The following is a 16,548-nucleotide window of genomic DNA, read 5'->3' on the forward strand; positions in this document are numbered from 1 at the left end:
ATTTGTTTAAATTAATCCTTATTTAAGAACTAGTTTAGCAAATACTAAACTGTTGTCTTGAAATGTACGACATTTTTATAAATATTTTACCTATGTGTATTATTTTTTATCACATTGCCATGGATGCCATTAACGTTAACGACGTTGTATGTTCAAGAGCTGATTAGCTGTTAAGGGTTAACTTTGCTAAAGACATGACACTGAAATCCGATACAGTTCCTGATGAATTAGCCTGCTTGTGACTGAGCTCTTGTTACCAGTTTGTTTTAAGTCTTATTTCCACAGGTGTGTTTCATGTCGTCATAATTTTTGGCATGAGTTGGTGGGTGACACTAACGTAAAGCTCGCGCGCCTGTCCTGCGTCGTACCGTCCCGTCTTCAGCGCACTGCGTCATGGCGACGGCGGTGAGAAAATTACGCATTTTCTAACCTCGTTCATGGAATATCGCTCTGGCAGTCAGCAGATACATGTGTAAGTACTACATGTTTCTGCACTCGGTGTTTTTGAGGCAAATATGGGAATAGTTCGTCTTCTGCGGATATTTCCTGTTGCTGTCTTACCTGTGTAACCAGGTGAGCTGACACCTGTAAGCGAGCAGCTGTAATGTTTACAAAGCGTCTTATCTTAGTAGTTCCACCTTATCAAACTATTTGAAGTTATGGTGGTATCTTCGAGTCTTATTTTATTGTTTGTTATACAGTAAAGGAGGACTATGATCAGTAATGTTGTAACTCTTTCATTGTAGAATAAACTTCTGCCATTGAATCTTCTGCTTTTCATTCTTGTCTCTCCCAGTATGGTGGATTACAGTGTTTCAGATGTACCAGAAGCCCTAGTCCCAAAGAGAGGTGGCCCTTTTAAAATGGAGGAGCTGGCTTTAACGGCCTTGCTGGAATGTCCTCTGTGTTTCGAGCAGCTGGATGTGTCGGCCAAGGTTTTGCCCTGCCAGCACACTTTCTGCATGTCCTGCCTGCAGAGGCAGGAGGCAGCCCACTCCCAGCTGCTCTGCCCGGAGTGTCACACTCCTGTCCCGGGCAGGACAGTGGAGGAGCTTCCTGTAAACCTCCTGCTAGTGCGGCTCCTGGAGGGGCTCCAGGGCTCACCGGGGCCCAGCAGGGACAGGCAGACAGCCCGCTACACATTGTCCTTGGCCGGGGAGGGTCAGCAACAGCAGGAGGGTCAACACAGAGAGAAGCAAGTGCACAATGAGGTCAGTGCACGACCCCAGCCTAACGCTCTGCATAGCTATACCAAACTTTGTCTCTACTTTGGGTGACAATTTATTTGGTCTTGCAAATTATGATTTGAGTTTTTGTTTCTGTTACAATACATTGAGTTGATATCACACAATCTATTGATGACCATAACCTGCAATAATTGTTTCACTATAAGAAAACCATACAACACACTACACCGTGCAACTGTGCAAAGGGATTTCTCTCTTACAACATAGACTGATTTGTTGGCTCAGCGGTTTTGTTACGCCCCACCCTTAGGCGGCCCTATGGGGCAAACAACACTCCACCACTGACCCAAACCAACCACAGAAATGAAGACAACCAAATCTGTGGGATTTATTAACATGAAGACATACAAAAACCAAGACACTAAATCAAGACTACTAATAGACACAAAGTCAAAACACAACAGCAATACAAAATCCCAGGCTGAGTAGCTGTCCCCACGCCAGAAGCCTCTGTCTTCTGCTGCTGTACAGTATTTTATTTTTTTATATATATATATATATATATATATATATATATATATATATATATATATATATATATATATATATATATATGATATTGTACATTTTCTGGAAAATCAATTGAGAAGCTTTTAATGGACGAATCACCATTTTGGCTAATCCAGCAAAATATCTGACAAATCAAAGTACTTTTATCACATTGATTCAAATCATTTTAAAAAAATCCAATATTGCCATAAAGTAGTCTGCTCATTGATTTGTAATATTGCCCACAATGTCCTAATGCACCCAAACATGTTAAAGGGAGAGCTATCACGGTATTATCAGTATGGCAAAATCTCAGTCTTGCGATCTGACGGCTGACATTCATATTGACTCATGTGATATTTATTGTCTTCTCGCCTATGTTGTCTCATTGATTTATTCCTTTGCACTTCGTAGAATAGGGCCGTTTGTCTCATCGCTGACCTACTGAATTACTTACTCACCACTGGGAGTTCACCAAACTTAAGTGTGATTTTTCACCTAATAAGCATTGGGTGTTATGAGATGAGTAAGAAATTGTGTGAAACATAAAAGCAGTGTGATCTATCTACCAAAATGTTTCCTCTGACAAAGTGTGAGTCATTGTTACCCCGGGCCCAAAGTGATGAGATCCCCTCAGACCTGTACGAATGGTGTCTATCATGACTCTACAGGTGCATTTAAGACGCAGAAGGATGATTTGCTTCTCACATCATAAAGAACCCCAATAGTTCTTCTCCCTGTCCTCAGACACAAGAGCTCTGTTATAACTTTAAACACTTACTATACAGTGCAATAGGTGTAGGATTGATAAAGATACAGTAAAAGTTATGCAGAGGATGAATATCTCAAACTAATTAACATTGCCATTTGATTTATTTATTTATTTAGCATCCCCATTAGTTATTACCGCAGTAACAACTATTCTTCCTGGAGTCCACACAAAATACAACAAGACATTCAAATATCACATTATAGATAGTCCACAGTATCAACAAAACAAAATGAAATAAAAATATGAGAGAATAGTGGTTCTCTTACATTCATAGTCACCTCAACGGTAAATGGTTAAAACAAATAGAGTTAGTAAGATAGGTGTGTATATATAGTATAAATATATACACAATACTACTAGTGTACAGTGAAGCATTGCCCAAGTTAGCACCACAAGTGTAATCAACCTTTGCATACAGAATCTCATACGTAGCCTAAACTGATTCCTTTCTGAATAATTGCTGTTCTTAGTTTCTAGTTTCATTACATTACTTGTAATCTGAGTTGAATGTAGTGCTAGTTTGCTATAATAATGTCTATCTTTGGTGTGTGTTAGCTGTGAATATAAGCATGTAGGCTCTCTTAAGGCACAGATGTTTCTTATATACTGGACCAGGCTACATGCCAGTCTCTCTTCCACCCTCATCCGTGACAGCCTGGCGTGCATTCCTTCCACACAGTCCCTCATTGAGCAGTAAAGTGCAAGGCAGACAGCTCTGTTTTGAGTGAGCTGGATCTTATTAAGCTCTTGTTTTTGAGTACTAGCAGTAACAGTAATCTGCTATGAGTTGACCATGAAAGCGTTCCCTCAAGTGTGACACCCAACAATTTGGCCTCTTTAACCTGCTCAGTATCTATCCCTTGCAAAGAGATGCAAATCTCTTGATCTGTCCTTAGAGCTTGCCTGGAGCCAAATATTAGACTCTTGGTTTTTGAGATGTTCAACCTTCATGTTCAGCCTGTTTTCAGAAACCAGCATCAACTCTTCTTGAAGCATTTTTTTAAGCTCCTTGGTATTTTCTGCAGATACATACAGTGTAGTTTCATCAGCATACATACCCATGCATGCATTTATTAATACACATGGCAGATCATTTGTAAATATGGAATATAGGAGAGGTCCTAGACAGCTGCCCTGGGGAATTCTTTTAGTGTTTTTAATATTTGATTATTGTTCAGTATTACTGTTTTACAGGTGTATATTATTGTCAGAAAAAATCTACATGGATGATAATAAAATTAGACTTCAGTTTTTAGGTATTAACCCTGAGAGTCTTTTATGTTTTCAAAAAATGTAACTGTCATTCAGTCTCATTTTATTTTCAGGATGTTAAGGAGTTATATAAAAATACAACTTAAAAGAAATTGACAAAGTGAGAGGAGCGAGTGTTTTTTTTGGTGCATGTTTAAAAATCATTTGTCTGTATAAAGCAGGTCTGTCACCTAATTCAAACCCAACAGAGATGTAAGGATCATACTTCAGTCAATAAATCATTACGCAGTTTTCATTTTATGCTGATGTTTTATTCTCTGAGGTGATGAGAAACACAGAGACCTGTCTTCTCAGTAGTCCTGTGCATAAACTGTTCAGAGCGTCTAAGAGTTTACTTTGTTGTAAACTACCTTATCCATAGCATGAGTTCGAGCAGAGTTCAAACAGCTCAGCCAAGTTCATGAGGGAGAGTTTGTGATCACTCTGCCGTTTTAAACACATACTTCAGAAATCTCCAGTGCAAAACGATGTAATGTCCTGTAATGTCTTCCACCATTGTCCTTTCACAACAGTTCATTTAAAAGAAACAACAACATAGTGCTCTGCAGATACATTCAGGAGGAGGAACCTGATTTATGTGTACGCATTATTAGATGTTGTTATTTAAATTCCTGAAAACATCTGTTCAAATCTGTTTATATAAAGCAACTTCATGATTTTCCCAAGCAGTATTGCTCAGTGAGATTTTTGGGTGTTCTGTAATAAACGTTATAAATAATATTAGAAATATTGCGGAAAATAATTGAGTTTTTCTGGGTGTTCTTGTGCTGTTTTCCTTCAACATCACTGAAAAAGTGTAAAAAAAGACATTTACAGTAAAGCTCGAGTCAATACTTGATATCATCTTAAAAGGGGAAAAGGATGTGTCATATTAAACACATCTGCATATAGAGATAACGGATAAGAACATCACACATCTATGTCTGTTCAGCAGAAAATTATCTGTTAGGAACATCAAGAGGTTTGTCACCTTGCACTCTTATCAACAAATGTCCTGCAAACAAACACCAGAGTGTGTTGAACTAAATGAGACACACTGATTGTCCCTTATCCTGACTGTAACATGGGTCTGGACCGGAGCATTTTATAGATGTTTCAGCCTGTTGTCTCTTGTTAACCAAACCTTGTACACAGTGTGTCGCGGTTAAGGACAAAATAAATAGCATTGTGTTTCACCAGCATTGTGTGCATCATCATGTAAAATAAATCCACCACTTCATTTGAACATACAGTAGCTGATATGTGATTTTCGTCTGTTCTTCAGCTTGCTCTCAGAGCTTTGATGCGTAACCAGCAAGGTGATTCGTCAGGAGAGCTGGTCCTCACGCCTAGTAACAATATCACCCCGAAAAACAAAGTGGATGAGAACTGGCACCACGGAAACGCCGCTGACAGTAGTGGTGCGTCTGTCACTGCCAGCACGCTGCAGGCCGTCAGCCAGGTGCCTCAGCTGCAGCCCCTCCAGCAGTCCCAACCTCCGGCTCTCTGCAGAGCGCTGCACAACTTTAACCCCGAAGGAATGAATCTGGAAGACAGTAAATATTGTCTCAGCTTCCTCAAGGTCTGACTATCAAGCTTTTCCTGCTGTGTTCAGTCAGTAGTTTATTTTCAGTGGGTTCAGTCTTCTTTATGTACACTTGATCTTTTAAAATACTTGCAGGGTTTCCTACTCTTTGATTAATGCAGAAAGGAAATGATTAAACTTAACAGTAACCTTCAGGAGGAAAGAGCAAAGGTTCAACTTAATTATACTGTATGTAATGAGTGTTGCTATTGTTTAGGCCATCATCTGCTAACTAAATTGATCTTAAGACGAGATGCATCAGGATCTGGGTGGCTAACAACCTCTGCTAAACAATTACCTGGGGAAACCCTGGCTAGAACATTTAGGGATGCTGCTAGTGCTCATTTCAATCATGTATAGAGAAAAAAATACCAAAAATTTTAAAGCTGCAACTAAAGATTATTTTCATTATCGATTATTATTTTCCTGATTAATCGTTTTTTCTATAAGTGAGCAAAGTGTGAAAAATGCCTGTCACAAGTTCTCAGAGTCAAAGGTGAATGTCTTCAAATGTCTTGTTTTGTCTAACGAACAGTCCAAAACCGAAAGATATTCAATTTGCTATCATGAAAGAGTAAGAAAGTCAGAAAATGTTTACATGTGCCTAAAAAAATGCTTAAAAAATTACTTTTACAATTATTCGATTATCAAAATGGTTGCAGATTCATTTTCAGTCGATTGACTGATTGATTAACTGATCGTTGCAGCTCTAAAATATTTACCTGTTTACCTGCTTTATCTGGTTAATATCATAATAAATTATTACTTTCTGGCTGCTGATCAGACCAGTTTGGGAATGTAAAGACATCACTTTGGCCTATGGTATTGATTTACTGAAAACTTAATGGATAGATTCCTCAATTCTGAAAACAATTGTTAGCTGCCTTTTTATAATATTTCAAATATCTGATGTCCTTGGCAGATTAGCATATTAGCTTTACCACATGCACAAATATTAGAAAAATGGCCACTTAACACATTCAGCATCACTTTTTTTGGACATTAACTTGTAGTAGTCTATGATAATGTATAGCAGAGGAAGTTCCCAATAGTACTAATACATAATGGTCATTGCTTTTTGTTCTTTTCACTGCTTTGAGAGACTTGTGGAGCTGGAGGCTCAGTCCTCTGCTGCAGTGGTTGTTACTAACCCTGGGTTTCTGAGGCAGTTATATAAGGGCCTCAGTACTTGGGTGCTTTCCATTAAAGCACACTAGCACTCAGCTTTTTTTTTCTTCAGTTTTTAATGCAGATGGTCCAATGGTTTTTAGAGCGAGGCTGGCCGCAGAAAGAACCGGGCCTGCAGACACAAAGGGAGTTGATGTCACATGCTGCAGGAAAAACGCAGGGCTCTGAGTTTTTTCTGAGCTGAGTGCTCAGTCTCCAGGGCGACCACACTCTGTTATAAGCACCTGGCATCCTGTTTTCGTTTTCCAATGGTTTCTCTGCCTCTCACCTTTTCTGCACTTTGTCTAAGTTCTCTCTCTATGTGTCTGTTACTTATTCTGGTTTACAGGGAGACATCCTTACTGTCATCAGACGGGTGGATGAACACTGGATTGAAGCCAAGCTCGGGGAGAAAGTTGGAATTTGCCCTCTGCAGTTTATAGAGGTGAGTTCTTCTTAGTTCTCTCTTCCATCCTTCATTGTTTGAATGTGGCTTGTGGCCTTTTCAGCGTGATCAAGGTTGACACCTGCCGTTTGGTACTTTGGTCTGATGGTGTAGCTCTTGTAATGAATTGAACCATAGATGTCATTGCTGGATATCATTAATTCCAGGTCACTGTCAGGGCGCTACCTTGATTTTCATTCAAATCTTTGATTCATCTGTAAATGTCACTCCTGCGCTGCAAAGTGCTGAGGCAGAGAGCTAATCTCTGAAGCCCTGCTGTGTCTGCAGCTGCTCATTAGTGTGTGACTATGTGGCTTACTCAGGTTTTCAGAGCTTGCTTAGCTAGCTGACTGTCATTTGTTTTCCTCTGTACTTTCTGCCTCAAGGAATTAACTTCATCCCTGCCGGGGAAAATTGTATTTGTTCCTACAGTGGGGTTAATGTGGTGCCTCATTCAGTTCTTGTTTACTTCTCTCACTTGTCATCTGTTTTGCTATAGTTTTTCCTTCTATTTGGTTTCTCTTCTCCTCCTCCTCCTCCTTATTAGTCCTCTCCTCCTCTTACGTCTCCCTTCGTCTCCTGTCCACCCGTGTCTTCTCCTGAAGCGCCGCCTCAGTGGTGCTCTTCATCTTTTTCTACCTCCGTACTCTGTTCTTTCATCCTCTCCCCTCTCCTTTCTGAGCCTGCCTCTTCTTGTGTCGTGCAGCCAGGCGTGAAGACACAGTAATGCTTTCTCTGCTTGGGTGGCATAACAGCACATCACCGTGGGGAGTGAAAGCATTAACCCTGCCATGTCTGTCTGCCTGTCTGCCTGCCTGTCTGTGCAGCTCCTCTCTCAGCACCAGTCAACCTTTCCTGGCTCATTGGCTGGTACTCATGCTCCTGTCTGCCTGCCTGCCTGTCCAACAAGTTGTAGGGGTGAGTGGAGTAGTGATAAGTAGGTGTATTTAGACAGCCGTTTCGCTGATCAGCAGGAGCAGAGGTTGACAGGCGCTAGTAGCAGGTAGGAGCGAGTTGGAGAGGATTTTCTTGACTGAGGATTGATTATTCTCTGTGTTAGGATTTTATCCCGACTTTCACTATGGTTTCTCTTTTGTTTTCATCTCCTTCAGCCAAACTCACTGGCTGCCAAACTGCTAGAAGGAAAAAATCGGAGGGGGAGTGACTCAGCAGAATTTCATCATCGGACTGGGAGTGGGGGCAAAGACAAGGCCACTCACATATCCAATAGGACCACCCATTACGGAGTCCCTCAAGTCCCAGCAAAGACACCCATCATCAATGCTTTGCCCCTCTCTAACCAGCGGAAACAGCCCGCAGCCAGCAGCATCAACTTTTATCAGACTACCAAAGCAGAGACGACCAACATCAGCACCTTCAACAGCATCAACCGTCAGGGTCTGTCACACCGCCTCTCTGTGCATCCTGCTGCCCGGGGCCTCTCTCACCCCTCTAGAGTGAACTATCAGCGAATAAGACGCCACTCTGACTCTACAACCAGACACCTGTTACAGGTGAGTCATGTGTTAACATATCTGCCTTTATCCATGCTATACTAATGAGATAAAGTTATCAGATTCCTCTTTCTCATAATCTTTGAGCTAAATTGTGATGGCTTTGTTTTGATGGCAGTGATTTTTTTTGTTTTAACAGAAAACATGTGGTTAAAAAAAGGCATGCCGGTTTTCTGGGAGATAATTGATGTGTTGTATTTGAGTCACTAAGGGATCAAGTTGTCCTCAGGGGTACAGGGAGGGAACTATGACACTAAGCTTAAGGAATGAACGAGAGAGAGGCATCGCCCTTATGTTGGCTGATGCATTATTAACTGGCTCTCATTTAGACAATGCAGATGTGGAAAAGGGCTAGATATGAAAGGCGTGAGGACTGGAGGTGAGTGGACCGAAACTTTGAAAGGTCTTTAATCAAGAGTCCTGGGACATAAGCCAGGGTTTCCCCTCAGTGATGAATGTCAGTCTGACTGAGTGTATGTCCTCTTTTCTTTCTTCAGCTCAGATATAGATATAGTACTTGAGGAAGTTTTGTAACTGTCTTATTTTTGAAAGGCAAAACAGTACAGCTGGAGAGAAAAGAGGAAAGCTCATTTGAATTAAACATTTGATAGAATGACAAATGTGTAAAACGCATAGAGGCCAAATGTAAGTACAGTGCCACTGAAACACCGAGCTCACCCTACTGCTCTCATGTCATCTGAATTACTCACAAGAAGAGTGCGTGTGACAAAGTTACTAACACTCTTGAAACAGACAGTTTTTACTGTTTTTTCAATGTTTCTTGTGGCTCTTTCAGGGCTGCCTTTGGCATCTATGAATTAAAACTCTGATTATAATTTAGGAACATTTGCTAAATTGTCATTTGTCTCAAGCAATCAGGATAAATTTCTTATCCACTCTTTTCATGTGACCAACATGATACTTGCTGCATATTTCATACAGCCTGTATCACATGGCAGGATGATGGATGGATGATGAACATCTCCATGAAACAATATTTGGATTATTTTGGGGCATTTTATTTATTTTTTGTGATATGTTTAGATGACCATCAGAAGCAACATGATAGAAACACTGTAAAATAACATGCTGTGAAAATGCTAAAAGAAGATTAATTTATTTAGCTCTAATCACCTTAGCTTAAGTTTTGAGGGATACATTTCATATCAACAATTTTATGTATTTAGCTGGACACGTTGCCATTCATTTACAGTAGAAACAATCTAATAAAATACTGTGAATACTGCATAAAGTCATAGCCAGCTAGTGCCTGACTGCACTGGCAACATAAAAGCCTCTGCAAGGTTTAATGATATAACCTGCTGCCAAGTGCCCTGCCCCCTGAGATAATGATTTCCTTCAAATTCAGTTCAAATTTCACTGCTCTACCCTGCAGTTATACATGTCAGAGCATAAAAATGCTAAGCCTCATGCAGGTCGAAGAAAAACCAGGAAAGGAAGGGGGGGTAGAGGAGACTTAAGAAAGCAGGAAATGGGAGAGATAAGACAGGAAGAGGAAATACTGATGATGGCGTAGAGCTGGGAAGAGAAACAGAACACGAAATGTGTGAGATGCAAAAAGGCAAAACACAAGGAGGAAAAATGAGAGATAGATGTAGAGAGTGGGAGGCTTGGAGAGTCCCTCAGTGTGTCTGCTTATCTCTCTCATGCTGATGATGATGAGTCACTGGTGAAGTTGGTTACATAACAGACCCCTCTCTCCCCTGCCTTCAAACTCCTTCCTCTTCACTAAGCAGGTAACACTCACTTTCACATCAGTGGGCCAGTAATAGCAGACAAGCCACGCACTTCCCTTATTAAAGGAGCGGAGGGCTCTGTCCCTAAAGCCGAGGCTGAGCTCCCCACTGACCAAGACAGCGTGTGTGCTATTCTTAGTGCTGCGTCCCATCAGCTCTCACCTCTGGCTCCACTGTTTCACAGAGAGATGCGGCTTCCCACCAACTGTGGATGAAATAATGCGTATTAGTGGGAATATTTGCATCATTATGTAAGGATGGAAATGAACCAAAAGTTAAATTCCATATCATACTTCACTGCTACACCAAAAAACCTGATATTGTCGTTACAAAAAGCTTATTTGTAATTAGTTACCATGTGAATTGACTATAATCGAGCTGAAATGATTAGTTGATTAATTGATTAGTTGACAGGAAATGAATCAGCAATTATTCTAATGTTTGATTAGTTAGTAAGCAGGTTTATTTATATAGCACCTCTCAAGAGCAGAACATCACAAAGTGCTTCACAATAAAAAAAGGCAATAAACATAAAAAAATGACTTAAGAAGAGTAAAAACAATATACCTTAAATAGAAATTACTAAAAAATTACGCAGAGGCACGTCTAAACAGGTGTGTCTTGAGAAGCTTTTTAAAGGTGTCCACGGATGTTAAGGGAGAGAGTTCCACAAGCACAGTCTCCTTTAGTTATAAACTTGGAGCGAGGAACAAATCAACAAACCCTGATCAGACAACCTTAGAGACCTACTGTACTGGTGACATACAGTAGGGCTGCAGTAGATCTCTAATGTATTTAATCTTTAATATAGCTTTGTGATCAGATATAGGAAAATATAGTGAGATGTAGTGACATGTAGTGAGAGAGGACATGAAGTTAATTGGTGTGGGTGAAGAGGATGCAGAGGACAGGGTTAGATGGAGGCACATGATTCGCTGTGGCGTAAAAGACGAAGGAGTGGGATTACAGATATGAATGTTAAAATCACCAGCAGTAAGAACTCTATCATGTTGGGGCATGACGACTGATAAAAGTTCAGAGAATTCAGAAATTAGAAACCAGAAATTAGTTTTGGAGGTCTGTAGATTAAAACACAAGAGTAAAGGAACAAAACTTAAACCTCAAAGGTTGTAAAACTATTGGGGCACACTTAAATGAGTTTCTAAAAATGACTGTCTGACTCCACGGCGAGACAGTCTTGGCTGTTGGAGGTGGGAGAATTCTGGGGGACAGGTTTCATTAAGAGTGACAGTATCAGCTAGATCCAGCCATGACTCAGTGACCAGGAAAAAATCTATATTGTTGGACATGATAAATTTGTTTGAGAGAGACCTCACATTGAGGAGACAAAACATAATTAAGTTACAGGAAGAGGGAAGCTAAGCAGGGATACAGCTAGTCAGCAGAGATGGAGCAGTGTTATTCAAGCATATAAGATTATTAGTATTCCGATAGTCGTGACTGTTATTTTTATTGAGGGCATGCAGTAAAAGGTAGTCAGGTTGAGGGAGGATTCAAAACAGCGTTGAATACATTGTCATTTAAAGTGTGTGAGCCTATGCCGTCGGAGTGGATATCATCACGACAGAAGAAGGTTGGGTGTTTCCAGAAGAGGTTCAAATTGTCAAAAAAAAGCTACATTGTGAAGTGGACAGGTGTACTGCAGCCAGGTGTGGAGGCTAAGAGTGTGGCGTTAACATTTGTGAGACACACCTCAGTGTCACTTCCTGCTAGTCACTATCTTTGTCAGTCCTGACTCCTGTCCTGATAGCCTGCTGACTTGCTTGACTGTCAGAGTTTCTTAGCTCTCAGCTTGGATCTATGAAGATTTGTCGGGCCATTATATATATTTTTATCGTTACTGTATTTTACATAGCTTAAAATGTTTGCTAAGAACAAAGTTTTTGCTTGCTGTAATCATCCCTCCTGCTCATACTGGCCATTAAAAGATCCCTTCCTAACATGCTTTCAATGTAAGTGATGGAGACAAATCAAGTAGATCTCTTCTAAAGTTACTGTCTTTTTAATACAGAATTCTCTGGTCGGTCCACCACTTTGGTCCAGACTGAAATATCTCAACAACTATGAGATGGAATAATGTGGAATTTAGTACATGTATTTATGATGCCCAGAGGATGAATGTTAATGACTTTTCTGAGCCCCTGACTTTTCTTCTAGCTCCTCCAGCAGTTTGACAATTTTGGATGGAATGCCATGAAATTTGGTACACACATTATTGTCCTACACGTTAATGTGAAGGATAAATTGTAATAACTTTAGTAATCTCTTGACTTTTCGTCTACTGCCATCATCGGGTCAAAATTTTAATTTCTCCAATACCTACAAAACTAATTTTTATCAGCCTCAGCTGTACTTTGTGTTTTTTTTGTAATTATCACATGCTAGCATGCTAACATGCTAAACTAAGACACTGAACATGGTACATTATTATACCCTCTAAACATCGGCATGTTAGCATTGTGATTGTGAGCATGTTGGCATGCCGAATTATTCAATTAAATCCAACTCAAAGTACTTATTCGTTGCTCAAGGGGCAATTTGAGGCAAGCAAGTTTACAATCAGAAGTACACATAGACAGTTCATTTACACACATAAAAAAAAATATATGACAATGTTAGAAATAATTAAAATACACATGGAATTAATGGCAGTGGCCAACAATATCCAACACCACAAAGGCGCATTACAGTACATCAATAAATATCAAAAGTGCATTTTTCAGTCTATACAGATCTAAAACGCATTCCTGATAGCATTAGCTTAAAGTAGAGGACATGTGCGGGGTCGTTGATAATCTTATATGCTTTTTTGAGGACTTGTTCAGTATTAAGCTGTACTAGGGTTCTTTGTTTTTTTGCCAATCATTTTAGAGCTGACATTAATAACAGCAGTCGGTTCTTGTCCTTTTGATAAAGGGATATAAACCAGCATATAAATGAAGTAAAAAAAACAAAATGACATCTGTATTTTCACTGAATCTCAATCTAACACCAAACACAGTTCTCAAGTATCTGTATGACCATTTCAACACTTTTGCCATGAATGACAATCATTGCTTTAGACTCTTGTTTTCATATTGTGTTCTTAAATAATGTGCCATGCATCACCGTTTGCATTCCATATGATGATCATTTTGAATCCATCCCAATAGAGAGAGAAGAAGATGACCAGTGAGACTCCACCCACCATCTCTATGGCCCTGGTGAACCCCCAAATGTCCTCTGTCTCTGCAGACGGCAAAAACCCCTCCACGCAGCAGCTCTCCATCAGTGTGTGAGTCACTGTTTTAAACACTATATTAATGGTATGATAATGTCAGATCACAGGTGCACGATAGATATAGAAAAAGAAACGCTCAAATACTCATAAAATAGGCAGCATAATCTGGATATATATTGTAGAAAGTGTTGTAGTAACATAGACAAACCCTCTGTGTGACTGCTCAGGTGTGCCGTCCTGTACTCCTACAAACCACGACAGCCAGAGGAACTGGAGCTGAAGAAAGGAGAGATGGTGGGAGTGTACGGAAAGTTCAAAGAAGGCTGGCTGCGTGGGTTGTCGCTCAGAACGGGCAAAGTGGGCATTCTGCCCAGCAACTACATCTCGCCTGTGCTCAGGTGAGAGGATCTTGGGTCAAATAAACAATAACAAGTGATAAACAGTAGATTCTTCAGTTTGTACTAAAGTGTCTCATTGCCTCACTGCAGAACCTCGGCCAGACTCCTGGAGACCAAAGCAGGTAGCGCGTCCTCACAGTACAACACAGTAGCTGGAAAGAAACCCACAGCTGCCAAGAATCCTGCTGTGGTCCTTGCTCTTGATAGGGTAAACCCTGATGGAAAGATATACTCAACAGGACAGGTCCCATCTGTGCCAAATGGAGCACAGCATGCAATGTCATCCGCTGGTGCTGGAAGACCGTCCCTCTATGAGGGTGCACAAGGTTGGGACACTGTGAGGCGTGTCTTTAACCCTCATAGAGGTGAGTGTTAAACAACCACATCTATCTTCGAACTGCTTGATTAAATTAGAGATTTTGGCAGGTTGTCAAATAATGTCTTTAAAATGTTTTTTCAGGCTCAAACCATTTATCCCATACGTCCAACTTGAACACCCCGTCCAACTCACAGCACTTTGCACAAGTTCAGGCGTCCGGCTACTCACCTGCCCTGCAGAGGAAGAAAAACAGCAGCATCCTGTCCAACTCTGGAAGACCACTGGGCTGGATGAGTGAGCCAGCAGCGCCCTCTGCTGCTGCAGTCTTTAAGGACAGGGACTTCACTGCTTCACATGAGGCAACATTTCAGCACGACAGACAGCCTTCCAATGGGCCTCACTCAATCCTAGTCAGACCTGACTCACACAAGAATAATACAGACAAGGTAATGTCATATTGATGATTTCTCACAAGAGACATGAGCTTGCATTTGTTATTTTTCTTAAACTATTCCTATGATCACTGTTCTGCATGTGCCTTACAGTAAATATTTTACTCCCCTAGGCGGCAAAGTCAGTGCGGTTCCTCACAGATGAAGACTCCCCTCCTCCAAGACGTCAGACCTCTTCGTGGTCGTCAGGAAATCAGGCTCCCTCCAACTGCCGCCCTGGCCCCCCTCCATTGGAAGTGTGGGCCCCATCGCTCACCCTGGGAAGAGACGGACCAGGGATCATTCTCAAAGAAGGACAAGTTCCTATTCTCAGGAAAGGCCTTGAAACAACCATCTCAGATCTAAATTCTAACCCGCAGAAACTGATATCGTCACAGCCGTCGCTATCAGCCGCGTCAGCTCAGTTCAGCCCCAGCAGGTACGTTGGATTTGTATGTCTTTGAAAATAAAGAGCAGATTCATTATCAGACAGCCAAAGTAGACTTGAAAATGTTTTATTGCTTTGACGGACTAGACAAAAACCTCTGGCGTCTTTTACTTTTTTCCCCAGACACAGAGTGACCACTACGCATTTAACCCAGACGGACTCAGAGCTCAGTCTGCTTCAAGGAGAGCTCGTTCTCGTCCACAGACCTCGATCTGATGGACGGGTTCTGGTTACTCAGGAGAGCAGTGGACGTACAGGCTTATTTCATAGCAGTATTCTTCAAGCCCTCGAGAGGCTCAGCTGACTGTGTACTACTACTGTAATAGTGTATATTTCTATATTCCATGTGTTCAAACTGCCAAATGACTTGACTGACCTGCTGAACAACAAGATGCGTGTTGAGGTCCAACAGTTAATACTGCCAAATGACTATCCTACGAAGAAGGTGTTTATTTTTTGTCCTGAGTGCATATGAGAGTGTGGTTAAATTAAACATATATTGTGTGTCCTTCAACGTATGTGCATGTTTGTTACACATGTACTATTATAAGATTTTGCACAAAAACCCACCTAATGACTGTTCCTTGTTTAATACTCATGTTACACGCATTGGTTAGTGCCTTTGTCAAAACCCGCAAAGAAAACAAACTATATTTAAATATATTTCGAGAAAATATAAGGTAAAATATCTGTACTGCTTATGTGGTAATAAACTATACTTCCAGAAAGTTAGTAGTTTGGTGTCTTGCTTCATGTGTAATCCTTTAACTAACAACAATACCATAATGGAGAGATCCTTTCTTAAATGCAAAAGGCCAGCATTTGAAACTTCAACTGCAAATGAAAATATGTAAAAGTAGGTCTACCTGTTCATGCAGCATGTTAAAATACTCATGCAAGAACTATTTTAATATTGCAGCTGAGTTAAGGCTCCTGGGGAGTCATTATTGCGAAATTAACCCCTTTCGCAATTTGACCGGCTCGCTGTACATTATCCCGGTTATTACACGGATACTTACTAAAGAACTCAATAATTGGACACCAAATAGTGATTTAATTTTAACTTAAAAAATTATTTTAAAACGTTTTTTTTGCCACAGGACTTCTTTCTGCGCATTGATATGATTGGACTCGAGAGTCTATGATCAGAACTGCGTCCATAACAGCCGTGATTAATATGAATTAATATTATGTTTTGGGAGTTTTTCTGAAACCTGCGGCTACAGCCATCAGCAAGGCTGGATTACCTACAAGTGTCTTGGGGGTCCTCTGGTACACTGTTTGCCGACTGGTATGTGGTCATTTAAATATTTTAAAAATGTGATAAATGCACCACTAAAGCACAGTTAACATAACATCAGTTAACATAATAAGGCTTAAGGTGGGTCCTGCCTGAATGTGTCTTGAAGAGGTTCCCTATGTTAAAATTAGAGCCCGACTGATACTGGATTTTTGAGGCTAATATCAATATGGGGGGGTAACCT

General features: G+C 40.6%; 1 protein-coding gene across 3 annotated transcripts; it reads left to right on the forward strand.

Moving 5' to 3' along the window:
- Positions 1–219: 219 nt before the first annotated feature.
- Positions 220–15,792, forward strand: sh3rf2 (SH3 domain containing ring finger 2). Of its 3 annotated transcripts, XM_044205807.1 has the most exons (12): positions 220–472; positions 797–1,211; positions 5,045–5,341; positions 6,861–6,956; positions 8,069–8,470; positions 13,401–13,522; positions 13,696–13,866; positions 13,957–13,988; positions 14,106–14,231; positions 14,327–14,631; positions 14,751–15,055; positions 15,188–15,792. In XM_044205807.1, exons 1-12 carry the CDS (start codon positions 438–440, stop codon positions 15,366–15,368), a joined length of 2,487 nt encoding a protein of 828 aa, XP_044061742.1. In that variant the 5' UTR covers positions 220–437; the 3' UTR covers positions 15,369–15,792. The 3 variants fall into 3 exon arrangements, with proteins under 3 accessions (XP_044061742.1, XP_044061740.1, XP_044061741.1); XM_044205805.1 differs by having other exon boundaries at positions 222–472; positions 13,957–14,231; XM_044205806.1 differs by having other exon boundaries at positions 457–573; positions 13,957–14,231.
- The last annotated feature ends 756 nt before the right edge of the window (positions 15,793–16,548 follow it).

This window comes from Siniperca chuatsi, linkage group LG8, assembly GCF_020085105.1.
Source record: "Siniperca chuatsi isolate FFG_IHB_CAS linkage group LG8, ASM2008510v1, whole genome shotgun sequence".
NCBI lineage: Eukaryota > Metazoa > Chordata > Actinopteri > Centrarchiformes > Sinipercidae > Siniperca > Siniperca chuatsi.